The following is a 12,546-nucleotide window of genomic DNA, read 5'->3' as shown; positions in this document are numbered from 1 at the left end:
TAGCAAAACTAAAATTATAATCATGTTTTCAAGCTAAACTGTGCCTCCATCCATCAGATATGTAATTTCACCATCTTTACATTTTAGTTTGAAGCTCTCCTCCTTCCACAGGAGCTCAGTGAAGGCTGAGAGGGAAAAGATTTTAATGCAAGCACCAACTTTTCATACATCCCATCTGAAATGAGCTTATGAGGACCTTGTATGCATTATTCATCTCATACCCTGGCTAGAATTAATAACACATCCAGTGCTTCTGATACCTTATCAGTACAGAGCTGTTCAGCTGCATTGCATTTAGGTGAAGTAATGTACACATCCAGGTGTACTTGCTTGAGAACATGATGTGAGTCTTAAGGCTCAAACAATCACGGGAATTTCTTCTCAGAGTTCCTCAGTTTCCCTGGGCAACGCTGTCCCTCTTACATCTGTCTTCATTTGGCCTGGTTTCATTTCTACACGTTTCTCTTGCTGCCCAGACTAAAGGAAGAACGAAAGTCTATAAATCAATGACATCTTCACTAGCCTCGTTCTTGCTCTCTCTTTCTTCCTTTCTTCTTCAAGCAGCAGCTCATCCTGTGACTTTCTTATTTCTCCAGCTTTACCAGCTTCAGAGCTCTTCACTACACTTGTACTAATTTCCTTTTAAAATGACAACCAATTGAAAATATGAAAATCACTACTGATTGCATAAATAAGCATTTGTACTGCAATACACAGGCCTTTAGCAAAACCAACCTTGCATGGATTTACATACATCTCATAGCTTTTCAGGGCAAAGAACCTGTAATTTGGCACAAAGTAGTTCCCCTGTTGTGGAGTGGCATTTATAATGACAGTACTAGGTAAATAACTCAGGCATCCAAAGGCAAAATTCATCCCTTAAGGTCATGATCTGGATTAAATGAAGAAAATCCTGGAGAGAGTTTAGAAACTATGAAGCAAGGAAATGGATTATACTAATCAGTGAATTCAGGGATTTTTGTGGTCTGACAGATAAAATGCAGATAGTATTTTCCATTCTGTTATTACTCTTAGTGTTATCTAACTCATTAGTATGTTGACAAGGTACGTATGTCCATTAACATTGTATAGAAGGCAGGGTTATACAGACAGACAACTATTTTCCACACACTTAATTACAGAACAACTTTTGCACAGCTCTGACATACAATTTATATATTAACAGATATGAATATTAAACCCATTTGCTGTCAGGGCTTAATCCTTTTATTTTAACTGCTCATGGCCTCAAATCTATTTTTTTCTCAGATTAACAATGATGTACTATCTGTTCAGTCATAGGCAGTAGCTCTGTGTGGAGATCTCAGTGAAGGCTATTTACTCACAGGGCCCAGTGAGAGCACTGTCCCCACATACCAAAACCCCATCTTCACTGGATTTCCATAAAACCCGAGCAAACTCAGTCAGGATTGCTTCTCCACTTGTAGCCCTGGCTGTCCCCCTAACAGGCAATGTGGCAATGTGACTTCAACACTTGTCCAGAAGCAGCACAGCGCTGTGTTCTCCTCTGAGGCAAACACATGACAGCCTCAGGAAAGTGCATGAGTGCAGCTCTTCTGCCTCCAGGCTTGAGCTGCCTGGTGCCCAGCCAGTGCTGGGAGAGCACAGAGCCGCAGCTGTACCTATGTAATTATGGACCATTCAGGACTGTGCCGCTGCCCAAGACTGGAGACACATTTCTGCCAGTAAAACTTGCAAGGCATCAAAACACGTTCTTTCATGGAGGCCAAGGGCAAATTGCTGACCAGCCAGGATCCTAGATGACATCTGATGGCACCTGTGTGGTGGATAGGTCTCATTTCTATAACCTCAAATAAGAGACCAAAACAAGACCCACTCAGAGATCAGCATGGCACAAGTCCCAGCGAGCTCATCCTGCCTGTATTGCAGTATCTTCATACTAGATGCACTCATGCAGAGTGAGGCAGGAGGCCTAACCTAAATTGTCTGTATCTGTTCTGATATCCTTGTCCCTGAACCCGAGTGCCATGCAAAGGTCATAAGTTCCTGCCCTAAAACCACTTATATTCAATATTTCAATTATATATTCAATAATTCAATTTCAATATTCAATGTTTACTTGAACAATGGAACATCTCTAAAAAGACATACTTTGCTGCCTGAGGAGAGGCTGCAGCGCGCTGGCTCAATCACACTGATGAGAACAGAGGTATGTTAGTTCAAATTCTTGCCCTGAACCAGTGATGACATTTATTTTTGGATGCCCTGCTGCCTACCAGCAAATTATTCAATGGGTGAATGTTGCTGGTGTTCTTTGGCTTTGTATAAAACTTGTACCTAAGCAACAGGAAAATAATATAATGCCTTAAAAATATAATCAAAGCACTAATAAGTGAATGGGGAGACCTGGATCCTGGTTCCTATTTCAGGCAAAACAGAGGGTCCCCTGCAGATTCTTCAGTCCAGTGGTTAAATATTGCTTACAGGTTCACTTTCCCTTACAGGGAAATGGAGATGAACCCCAAGTTTCCAGATCCTCCTGACAGCTGTGATTTGGGGCAACCCCAAGGTATATGGCTACATCATTGCTTTTGATGATAAAATGCTGTGTTTTCCTACAGATATGATGTGTACTAAAGTGTGTAGCTGTGCTTGTACAGGAGCCAAGTCCCAGGGGTAACTAAGCCATGCAAGAGGCACGAGTCAGTGCTGGCTCTTCCACATCCCCTCTTCAAGTGCCAGTGGGAAAATCCACACCTGGCAGTGGGACACTGTGCATGGATTTCCTGCCCTAAAGCAGGCACTGACCACGGCACCACCTCCACCAGGCAGACAGGAAAGCAACGCAATAAATTAGGGCACCAGCTCTGGCTCAGCATGATGGCTGCAGAGAAAGCTCAGGAAGACATAAAATAAAGATACCATGAAATAAACGGGAAGATTATTTGTAATTAATTTCTTTTCTACAGGCTGATGTAAAGCAGACTTAAAATTACAGAGAATTAGTCTGGTAATTGTAGATTTTGCACACACTGTCATGGTTACTTCAAAACTGTCCATATACCACATTCTAACAGGCTTAAAGGAGTTGAAACAGAACTTTAAAATCATTTGTGTTTTAAATAAAGGAGGCTATTTGTAGTAATAATACTTTTGATGAAGGGTTCAGTGTCAAGAGATACATGTGATTGATGTCCATAATAATTGCACACTTCTATAATCCTTCTTCACCCGTAAGAGTTTCAAGCTTACTTTTTGGATATTATTAATTCAGACAAAAATAACTTGTGGGCAGTATCATGTCCTGAACATGGTGAAGAATTAATCTATTTTTGTAAAACTGTTTAAGAATGATGGATACTTTTTCCTGCTTGAGTAAACACTAGCTAATTCTCTAGACCTCCCTTTTCTGCTCACAAAAATCCAAGTCCAAATGATTTAATGGATATTTAAAAGATGGTGCCAAATATTGAATACACAAAGATGAATTTCTCCACTTGATAAAGATCTGACACTACTCAATTGCAAACATTTCAGCACTGGAGTTTTCTTGGGTTTTAATTTGTAAGAGAAAACACAATGAATTTAGGAACAACAAAAAACGGAAAGAAAAAAATGAGGCTGCTGAAATGTAGCCGTCAAACTAGACTTGAAGGGAAAGTATCACACTTGTTTTTATTCTAGATAAGCAACAGGGCAGCTTGGAATAAACACGGATTGAAATTTTCTTCGTCTCTTTAATGAGTTCAAAGAGGCTGAACAAAGACATAGAAGAGCTGAGCATTGCTGTGTACAACACAGTAAACAGATTAAAATTTTATACCTGAGCAAAAAAAGGAATTTAACTATTAACTACAGCATGCAGAATAACTGATAAGTTATCACATAAACATAGCATACTGTTATCAGGTTACAGTCATTCAGATGTTCTTAATTTTTACAAAGGCTAAAGATGGAAAAAGCTCTGAGACGAGATGAGTATGTGACATAAAACCACAATAAGGAAAAGCACTTTACCATCTAGCAGCCTTTCCAGAGGATCAGAATTATCTGCTGTTTTATTATCCAGGCAGAAGCAGCAACAATTCAAAGCCTGTGGAGTTAATAACACATTAGACATTTAAGCAGGTCCTGAAAATGAAAATATTAGCAGTTTATGAAGTGCTCACAGAAGACCTGAGCCTGCATTCCCTGCCCTCAAATGCCACTTTAAAGCACTGCATTTGTGAGCTGTTCCCAGAGCAGAATGAAAGGCAGGAATCTGCAGGGAATGACTGATAGAGTCACAGGCTCGTGATTTTCTCACCAGTGTAACACCTGCCAGTTCTTAAGGGCTGACTTTTTACCCCATTTGACTGGCCAAAACCCACATTTCATTTTATGTAGAAACTTTCCTCTCATTGAATCCAGTGTCTGGGTGGGTTTGGTTTTTATTTTCTCTTCTGTTTTCACAACCTAATCGATTTCAAATGTTCTGGTTTGAAATAGTCTAGCACAAGTCAAAAGGAAGTAACGTATTTCTCTTCTTAATTCCCTTGTCTTTAGAAAAGATGCCTGTGGGAGAGAAAGGGACTGAAAAGTTTGAGGTTTAACCCCAAAAACTGAGTTTTTGGGGTGATTCCCCCACCAGACAGGCTTCTTTCTCCTGGCAGACTTCCACACTTCCCGACCTCCACATCGAATACAAAAACTACCCTCACTCACCACCAATATTCCCGTGCTATAGATCAGGCATTTGCCTTCCTCCAGAAAAATCAGCAAACCCAGCCCTTATCATTTAGACTTGTCAAGAAGATATGGGAGGGATGGAAGAATGTTTCCCTCTTAGAGACAGCTGTAAACAAAACCTCTCCCTTTTACTTCCTTGCAGTTTTACAGTTACATATTCTTGATGTCAATCAACTCCCCTCAAATGATAGTACCTGCCTTGACTTTCCTGCTACTGTTCCTTCACCATTTATGAATAAAACCATGCATTGAAAATGCATGTACCAAAATGGGTTCATCCCTTTGTCCACAACATATCCATTTCTTCTTTGAAGTCAGATAGTTTAGACATTGGTAGGTTGTGTGAAGGAGTCCCCAGGGAACTGAATCCTCTTGGCTTCCAGTTTCTTCCTGGCTTTGAAAGCTGCTGATACTTCGGGGTGGATGGAGTCCAGCCGCTGTTCACACTGGAAGGCCGTGAGGAAGGCCGTCCTGTAGTTGTTATTCATCCAGCCATACAGAAGGGGGTTAGCAAACGTTGAGCACATGGCAATGACATGGAACACGGTGTAGATCAGTTTGTACTCTTTCAGGTCTAACACCTGACTGTCAATGTCACTGACCAGCTGGAAGGTGTGAAAGGGCAGCCAGCTGACAGCAAACACCACAACCACGCACACCAGCATCTTGGTGGTTTTCCGGCGCCGGTGGTGATAGTGGTCATTCCCTGCCCCAGGGCTAACGTGGTTCTTGAGCTTGGTCCAAATACGGATGTAGGCGTAGGAGATGACTGCCAGAGGCAGCACATACTGGATCAGGAGCATGGAAATGCTGTAGATGGTGCCATAGTTGAGCTGCCCCTCCCCTGGCCACTTCTCAGAACAGACCACAATCTTGAAGTCAGGAATGATCTCAATCAAGGAGTACTCACGGAAGATGGCCAGAGGACTTGCCAACAGGGCACTGACTGCCCAGGCAACTCCTATAATCAGGAAGCTGATCCGCTTAGATATTTTGCTTTCCAAGTGGTAGACGATGCAGCGGTGACGATCCAGAGCGATCACAGTCAAAGTGACAGTAGACACGTGGACAGCCAGGGCCTGGGCATAAGGCACCAGGTGGCACAAGACCGGGCCCAGTTTCCATTCACCCAAGAGCGTATAAACCAAAGTGAAGGGCAGGCACAGCGTGTTCACCAGCAGGTCAGCCACTGCCAGGTTGGCAATGAAGAAATTAGTCACTGTGCGCATGCTTTTGAATTTGATGATCACGTGGATCACAAGGGAGTTTCCGATCACTCCCAGCAGGATGATGGAGCAGTAAGCAAAGATGAGAATTATTTGTACTTCAACAAGTGTTGTGCTGTCCTTCAGTTCTGGTTTAGGGTCCAGAGCCAATTCATTGAGTGGTGTGGTGTATCTTGTCAAGTACAGCTTAGTGAACAGCTCCATTTTCATTTCATCTGTCTGGTTTTCCTCACCTACTGCTTCCAGGGGCCCCATTCTTGCAGCAGCTTGGTCTGAGCCACAGAGCTGCCCCTGAAAACAAAACAGTACAAGAACAAATGGAGAAATTAGTCCACATGGGCTAAGACAAGAAGCAACGAGCTAAAGCTACATCTTGTTCCTAACCCACATGCTACATTGCAGAATTAAAAGAAGATCTGTCTTAATATATTTAAATTCTCTTGCCCTTACATTTTTAAGGCTGACCCAGTAATATTATTTAGGCATGATTCCTGCTGAAAATTGGAGCAGATTTCAAAAGCATTCCAAAGACAAAGTTTGCCTAAGTAAATGCAGAAGGATTAAGATCCTGCTGGGAAGCATATAATTTTTTTACAATCCACTACCTAAAACTAGTGCTTATTTAGCACAAATCTTCCAGTAATATCTATGGGAATTCTACCTGGAACAGCACCATCCAGACTGTTATAGCATAATAATCTTCCAGCTTTTCCTTAATGAAAAATGCTTTCCTTAAATAGTTACTGAATTCTTACAGATTTATGACCTTCCTTAATACCAGTGAACTAATTGCTGGGGCCTTTCTTTAAGAAACTTTGTTTTACAAAAGTTTGTACCATGAGGCAAATAAAAAATACCACTGAAACAGAACTGAAATAACATCATTTCCTTGAAATGACTGCATAACTTATTCATGCTGAAATCAGCTCAAGAAACAATTGAAACACAGTTATACACGATATTTCCTTTCTGTGTGATGTTTCAGAAAACAGAGCTCCTTGGAGGCTGCCAATCAGGCATTCTTTTCTGACTGCAGTCATAGTGAAGAGCAAATCATTCCCCTGCTGATGTCAGTAAGAATTTCACCACTGGCATAAAAATCACCTTTTTTTTCCCCTTCCTTACACAGGCTGAGCCAAATTCTGTGCTATCCTAAGACTTTGGTAGACACAATGTATGAATGGTTTACAATCAGTTGCGTTGACTTGAACTTCAGTCCAATGTAAAAAAGTACACATCCTCATGCAAACTGCTCAGAGCATGGGTGGCATGCTACCCAAGAACCGAGAACCTGGGGACTCCTTTCCTTGGCCTGGGAAAACAATAAGAAGTTACCAGTGCCAAGCAAACTTACCAATAAAACACAACTGTTCACCACCAAGGGGAAAGGCAACCCTGAGTTTCTCACTCTATTTACCTGTTAATTAGCTTCCTTAAGGAAAGCAAGACTGGAGAAGAAACGTCACTTTCAAGCGTTACACATAGCTTAATCCTTCTCAAATTCAAGTCTTCCTAAAGAAACAGCTATTGATGTGTTTGGATGAATATGGCTTTTAAAAAATTCTTGTTCTTTTTTGATCGGCTCCATTTAATTCCTTCCATCTTCAGTGAATTGTTTCAGAGGACCAGAGGTACATTTTCATCCCTACCTCTGCTCCCAGTAACTATCAGTGAGTGACATCCTTCAGTATAGTTTACAAACTGAGAAAGGAGCGTTGTCTACCAGCAGGAGACTGAACCCTTTTTACTTGCTTCTATCCCACACAACATCCCAAAGAGTTTCTCAGGGTGAGCTATTTTTGCAAAAGAAACAATCAACTGCATGAACTGAAAGGCATTTTCCCCCCAGCAAAACAGGTCAGAATTATGACACACTGTTTAGTCTACATTTGTTCAACAATTAATAGAGTAAGCCTGAGATGTGAAACATCACAAGACACGCAGCTGAGATGTGCCAGCTGCTCATACAAGTGTACACTGTGATTTTAGCAGTATAATCAGTTTTCAACTACTAGCCTAAGCAATGGATGTCAGGAAGGGATTCCTTATCAATACACCTTTAGTCCACCAGGATAAAAATGCAAGAGATGCACCACAATTTGCACAGTCAAGGCTATGCAGAAGTTGAGAACTCTGATGCGCATTTTCCGTTGACCTACTCCTGCCATACCCAGGAATTATGCTTCCATATATCATTACAGTAGAGATTTGGTGAGGTCCCAGGACTGTCAGACGCTTCAAAATCTCGTAATTTTTTTCAGTGCAGGTCATGTCTACACATAGAAGTAGAAAGGCAAGAGACAAATATAAATTCTTTCCCTTCTTTGCCCTAAATCCAGGCAGAAGGATGTAGTTCAGCCAAATAACATAGATTCCCTTTCTACCCGAAAGTATTTTCACCCATTTCTCTAGTCCCCGACTTCCTGTTAATTTCTTCTTGCAACTCCTTCTTTTTAGCAAAGTCTTCTCTTGTTCTGACACTTTTATTTTATTTGTTACTTCCCTATTCAGGTTTATGAAAGATGCTTTGGTCTTGTCAATAAGACAAAGCTGAGTGAGAAAGAAGGGACAACTACAGTTTAAAACAGAAATGAGCTTGTGTGTCAGCAAGCGATGAAAGAAACTGGACAAGTTTGACATTGTTGGTGGGACAGTTATGTGGGCAAAATATCAGTTGCTTTAAAAAACGGGGATAAAACTGAGGTGACACTCCAGGTAGTGTTTGACAGGGCTCTTCTGTTCTTTTTTGGGGATAAACTCTGCAGGTGATAGCATTTACCATCACACCTTGCATACTGCACCACACCGGGGTTTTTTTCCCATTTCCCGCCCCCCCCCAGCAGTCAGATCCTCATGGTCAGGCATCAAATTGAGTCTAACTTTCGGCCGAGAAAGGCCCAGAGAGGATTTACATCGGTTCTGAGAGCAAGTAAGCAAAAAGGGAGGAATACGTGATTACATTAGCAAGCAGCATTCCCATCAGGACCGCAGTGCCTGCGCTGGGGAAGGGGCTGGGGTTGCTGGAGGCGAAGCTGGCAGCAAATGCGCCTTTGGGATGCGGCGCCGCTTCCCTCCCGCCCCCGGAGCTGTGCCCGGGGACAGACACCCATCCCAGGGACAGACACCCATCCCGGGGACAGACACCCATCCCAGGGACAGACACCCATCCCGGGGACAGACACCCATCCCGGGGACAGACACCCATCCCGGGGACAGACACCCATCCCGGGGACAGACACCCATCCCAGGGGGGGCTGACACCCATCCCAAGGACAGACACCCATCCCAAGGACAGACACCCATCCCAAGGACAGACACCCATCCCGGGACACACACCCATCCCGGGACACACACCCATCCCGGGACAGACACCCGTTCCCGGGACAGACACCCGTTCCCGGGCGCTGCGGGGATCCTGCCACCGCCCCGTGCCGGGATCGCCGCTCCGTCTCCCCTTCCCGTTCTTACCTTCCTCTCGCCGCGGGCAGGCGAGCTCGGCGCGGCGGCTGCTGCCCCGGAGCCGGCGTGCCAGGGCAGGGCAGGGCAGGGCAGGGCTGGGGGAGCGGAGCCCTCGCTCGGCAGCGGGGCGGCTGCCCCGGTTCCCCCGCCGGGCTCGGGTCCCGCCGCTCTCCCCTCGCGGGCGGCGGGGCCGCAGCGCCGCTCGCCCCGTACAAAGTTTGGAGGCGGCGGCCCCCGCACGCCGGGAGGGCTCGGGCGGGGCGCGGCGCCGGCTCCTCCCGCCGGGCTCCGGGCGCGGGGAAGGCTGCGGGCAGCGCGCTCGGGATGTGCCGGCTGCCCCTCGCTCCTCGCAGCGCTGCCGGCCCCCAGCAGGGGTTTGGGGAAAGAGGGAGTCGCGGCAGACCCGAGCTGGTGTAGGCGCCGCACACCCGAGGCTGCTTCCTTAGCTTTCCCAGTCCCCGAGGTGCTTTCTGAGGCAGCATAAAGGGGATGCCTTCGCTCCAAACAACTGCTGAAATCCTTGCTTACAAAGCACCGCAGCTTGCACAGATTTTCTGATCCTCAGACGTGGCTGTTGCCAGAGCAGGTGTAAGGATGAATAAAGCATTTACCTATTCTGTCAAGAGCAAAATAAAATATTTCATATTTATTTACAAAACTGGAAAGGTAGAGACAACAGCTGCTGCTTTTATTTGGTTCTGTATCAATAACCTTTCAAAACAGCTCTCCTGCCAGCCAGCTTGACAGAGGACTAGTGCCAGCCAGCATTGCTGTGCCTCTGGTAGGGTCCAGCTTCGTAAAGTCAATCCATTAGTGGGGTCTGCTTAGTATTTTACCGGGAGTCTGAAACCTCTCTCTAGATATAACTTCAGAGCTTCAAGGGACTCTGTCCTCAGTGCATATCTGCGGGACCTGATTTACCAAAATGTGCTTCAGGCCTGGTCGTAATTCCCAAGAATAGGAACTAGGAGACTTTGCTTTCTCTACAGCTATAGCACTGATACTTAAACAATCCTCTTCCCCAGCCTTACAGAAGGTGCTCTCCAGAATAGGGATACTCCTTTACTTCCTGTCACTTAGGTAAATTTGCATTCATATTTAAGGTGGTTTCAGAGATCAGCAACATTATCTTCCCTTTTCTGTCCTGTTTTTCTTCCAAAAGAGACTCGATACAAAAGCACTTCCCTTGTTAAAGGTAATGTTTCTTGCTTTTGTTATAGCTCAATAATATGCCTTTATCTACAGCAGAGAATGTTAAGGGAGCATCAAGGAGTAACTTCAGTGATTTAGAGTTGCTTTTGAAATTCAAAACATATCCTGAGAATGGCCTTGGATCTTTACTAATTCAGGCTATCTCTTCAAGAAAGGCCTTGCTCTTAGTCCTTCAACACTTCTGAGACTGTTAATGGAATGCCCCTAGCTTATTGCAAAATAGATTTCTTTGATGACTAAATAAAGAGCCAGGAGTTTCAATTCTCCTACCCCTGTTTATTCATTTCCCAAGTCAATCCAATTGTAGGATTTATTTTTTGATCTATCAACAGACATAAATGCATGCAGTGAGTTTTAGTAATTACAGCACTTGTATAATACATGGCCTGCAATCCTTTCCTTCCCTTCCCTGACAAGCAGTCAGCAGTGGCCTTCCACCAATCTCAGGGGTGTTGCTGTTTTGCCCTACTCTGCATACACTTTCTAACTTAATATATTTCTGCTACTCCTTATGTCTTGGAAGGTATTGTGAAATGCTACAAATCTCTATAATCTGCCCAGCTCAGGACTCCATAGCTAAGGGAAGGCTGTTTCTTACACTTCCAGATTCCTGGAAGAAGTCAAGAAGGGCAGTTTTCCTGGAGGTTTTTATGCCAGTAAGGGCTGGCTTCCCATGAGAGAAAAAAAAGGTGTTATTCCCTATTACATGGCAATTCTGTCTTCAGGCACAACTGAAGTGTTTAATGGAAATGCATTTCTAACAAAAAACAGCATTTTTTTTGCTCATAAAAGAGTGGAATTTGATGGTCCCATAAAGACTGCCTTGAACCACAAGCCATGAAAGCACTAACATTGAGGGCAGAAAGAGTCAAGCAGCAAATGGGCTGTTCAATATGAAGTGAGCTGCTGGGTGATCACCTCCAAAACAACTGTCCATACTTTGGTTTGAGTGCATTCGAATTTCCATCCCAAAAACCATGATAAGCCATGAGTCATTGAATCACGGAACCATAAGTTGGATGGAACTTCCAAAAATCTTCATGTCCAGCCTTATCAAATCAAGTCTAGATGCAGCAGGCTGTGCCAGGCTATGTCTCCTCTCCAGGAGAGTTTTGAGTATATCTGAGTGAGAGATACTGCCCTCACTGGGCAGACTGTCCTGCCAACAACTCTCAAAGACAGGTTTTTTTTTTTGTATCAAATCAGACTTTCCCATGTTCCAGCTCACACTAAATGCATCTTGTCCTAGCCCTATGTTCCTCCTGGTAGCTGTGAACAGTAGTTAGATTTCCATTCAGGCTTGGCTTCTTTGAGGCTGAACAAAGTCAGTTCCCTCAACACCACGATGATTGTTATGTAACTCAGCCTCAAGTGTTTTGGTGTCCCTTTGTTGCACTTACTCCAGTCTACCAAAGTCTTTCCAGCACTAGGAGCCCCAAACTGAACCCAGCTGTGACCACAGATGTGGTCTCACAACTGATAAATAGAGGGGAATAGTCACTTCTCAACCTGTTGGCTACACTCTTGCTATGTCTTGATATAGACTGTAAAGTTAGACTGTGCAAACTGACTTGCATTAAACAAATGAGCCACAGTTTAAATTTCAGCTTCCTATTTAAGGCTAGTCTATAAATGAACTTTTGCTGTGAATATGTATATGTACTAAGAAGAAATTAGATAACATATCTTAACAGCTTGGATGAAACGCCTGTTGGATTTATGTTGTATCTGCTGTAAATCCCACTTAGGGAGGTATGGCAGGGTGTAAGATATCCAACTTACATAGGTTGCCTCTGGCAGTCTCTGTTCAACTCTCTTTACTGTTAGACAATTGTCTTGTCAAATTCTGTCCAACATGAAGGGTTTTTTTGGTTTTTTTTCTGATGGAACAATAAACATTTATGCCAGCTCCTCCTAAGTTTGCCAGCTCTCAGGAGCA

At 43.9% G+C, this 12,546-nt stretch overlaps 1 protein-coding gene across 1 annotated transcript; it reads right to left on the bottom strand.

Annotated features, from left to right (window-relative positions):
- Positions 1 to 3,699: 3,699 nt before the first annotated feature.
- NPY2R (neuropeptide Y receptor Y2) lies at positions 3,700 to 9,523 on the bottom strand. The gene is made up of 2 exons (XM_058839159.1): positions 9,405 to 9,523; positions 3,700 to 6,227 (listed from the first exon to the last, which is right to left on the bottom strand). Exon 2 carries the CDS (start codon positions 6,189 to 6,191, stop codon positions 5,034 to 5,036), a length of 1,158 nt encoding a protein of 385 aa, XP_058695142.1. The 5' UTR covers positions 6,192 to 6,227; positions 9,405 to 9,523; the 3' UTR covers positions 3,700 to 5,033.
- Positions 9,524 to 12,546: the final 3,023 nt, after the last annotated feature.

The sequence above is a fragment of the Poecile atricapillus genome, chromosome 4 (genome assembly GCF_030490865.1).
Source record: "Poecile atricapillus isolate bPoeAtr1 chromosome 4, bPoeAtr1.hap1, whole genome shotgun sequence".
Lineage (NCBI taxonomy): Eukaryota > Metazoa > Chordata > Aves > Passeriformes > Paridae > Poecile > Poecile atricapillus.
This window is presented reverse-complemented; position numbering and strand designations above follow the sequence as displayed.

Coding starts and splice junctions, on each gene's coding strand:
- NPY2R (XM_058839159.1), bottom strand. CDS start 6,191: ATGGGGCCCCTGGAAGCAGTAGGTGAGGAAAACCAGACAGATGAAATG.